Source organism: Acanthisitta chloris, unplaced genomic scaffold (assembly GCF_000695815.1).
Source record: "Acanthisitta chloris isolate BGI_N310 unplaced genomic scaffold, ASM69581v1 scaffold2334, whole genome shotgun sequence".
Taxonomy (NCBI): domain Eukaryota; kingdom Metazoa; phylum Chordata; class Aves; order Passeriformes; family Acanthisittidae; genus Acanthisitta; species Acanthisitta chloris.
Window position 1 is genome coordinate 7147 of NW_008668557.1, and position 2031 is coordinate 9177.

A 2031-nucleotide genomic window follows, 5' to 3' on the forward strand; every position below is an offset into this window, starting at 1 on the left:
AGGTGATTCCTCTCCCTTGAGCACTGGGAGCCCTCAGTAGAGCTCCTTGCTCTACTGAACACACCTTGAAGTAACCCTTCATGTAGACTTCTCATGCCATTGCCTCCTCAGTCCTTCCAGAGGATGCCACCCCAGCTTAACCCTTGTCCACCAGCTGTGCCAGCTGCAGGGGATGGCATGCTGAGCCCTGCTGCTCTGAGCATCCACTATTGCTCTCTCTTGCAGGGGGGGAAGATCCCGATCCGTTGGACAGCTCCAGAGGCCATTGCCTACCGCAAGTTCTCCTCGGCCAGCGACGTGTGGAGCTATGGCATCGTCATGTGGGAGGTGTTGGCCTACGGAGAGAGACCCTACTGGAACATGACCAACCGGGACGTGAGTGCCAGCCCTGGCCCTCCTCCTGCCATCCCCCGAGGCAGCTGAGCAGTGAGGCTGGGGAAAAGGGACCCAGAGATCAGCCCTTGCTGCTCTTCATATCCCCATGGGCTGTGTGCAGGGTGGTGTCCCTTCCATGAGGGCATCAGTGTTGCCCACAGCCTTTCCCTTTGCTCCAGGCCTCTGTCAGTGAGTGACCAGAGCTCATATTGACCTGTCTGCTGGCCTTTTCCAGTCCTGCCCAGTTCCTGGGGACACTGCCTCAAGTCCCCCGGATGAGTGCAGGCAGGGAGCTCACTGCCACCCTGGCTGTGTGTCCTGTGAGTGTACCATCCCTGCCTGCTGCTCTCTGCAAGCCTTTCTGTGGGCTGGAGAGGTTCAGCACATATAGTGCCACCTTGCCCAGACCCATCATCTAGGATCATTGCATCCCCACTGTATTACCCTGCCAGACCCAGTGCTGGGAGTCCAACCCTTCCACTGCCTGAGTGAGGCTGCTGAGAGCCTCGAGCTGGCATCACCCAGCTGTAGACTTGGAGCTTGGAGCCACTCTCACATCAAGAGTAGCATCAAAACTCTAGGTTATATTCTTCACTACAACCTGGAAGCAAAATTTCCAAAGAGAGGCAGTAAAATGAGTGTTTTGACTCTGCAGGATCCATTTTTTTTACCCGTGGGAACTACAAACCTCCCCCTGCTCTGGGAGTCCTGAGAGTCTCCTCTCTTCCTAGTGTTTTTATTAGTTGAGAAGTGGCTTTGGTGACAGCAGGGCATGGGAGCAGTGGCTTCACTACCTCCTCCACACCATTCCTTGGAGCAGGGTTCCCTCCAGCCTTGCTGAGTGGTGTTTGTAGAACAGCCAAGTGTGAGTGCAACACTCATGGCTTAACTGCTGGAGGAACCTGCAATATTTTAGGCCACTAGACCACTGACTATCTCTGCTGTCATCTCCTCTATGGTGTCCAACCTGCTGCCAGCTCTACACAGATGCTGCACACAGCAATTCACTTGTGTTTAGCATGAATGCTGTGCACATCCCCTGCAGCTCACACCCCAGGGGTGTTCCCAGCTGGGATGCTGGGAGTGGGGTGTGGGTGCAGCTCCACTGCTGTGTGTGGCTTCCTCGCAGGTGATTAACTCTGTGGAGGAGGGTTACCGCCTGCCTGCCCCCATGGGCTGCCCCAGCACCCTGCACCAGCTGATGCTGGACTGCTGGCAGAAGGAGCGTGGTGAGAGGCCACGCTTCTCCCAGATCGTGGCCATCCTGGACAAGCTGATCCGAAACCCTGACAACCTCAAGTGCACAGCCACTGTCAATAGGTGAGGGCTCTAACCTGCTCTGTGTGCAGGGCTGAGGGTGGTGCTGGGCAGATGTGCTGGAGTGGAGTTAACTTTCTTCCCAGTGGTCAGTACAGAGCTGTGGTTTGGGTTTGTGCTGGACAGAGTTGATAATATGGAGATGTTGTTGTTGCTGAGCCCACACAGAGCCAAGGACTTTGCTGCTTTCTTACTGTCACACTGGGGAGGAAGTTGTGGGTGCAGGGGAGACTGGGAGGAGATGGTGGATGGTCTCAAAGGAGACTTAGAGAGGTGGGGGATGTCTGTCCTGCCATGGCTGCAGGGAGAGGACGAGAGGGAATGGCCTTGAGCTGAGCC

The 2031-nt window shown here is 55.9% G+C and overlaps 1 protein-coding gene across 1 annotated transcript in view; it reads left to right on the plus strand.

Annotated features, from left to right (window-relative positions):
• The window catches only part of LOC103800549 (ephrin type-A receptor 8-like), a gene marked incomplete at its 5' end in the record, with an annotated part of 11494 nt that overhangs the window by 6754 nt on the left and 2709 nt on the right, over positions 1 to 2031 (plus strand). Inside the window, 2 exons of the mRNA XM_009072928.1 lie at positions 226 to 375; positions 1505 to 1695. Of these exons, the coding sequence (XP_009071176.1) occupies positions 226 to 375; positions 1505 to 1695 (341 nt within the window). The remainder of the gene's footprint in view (positions 1 to 225; positions 376 to 1504; positions 1696 to 2031) is intronic.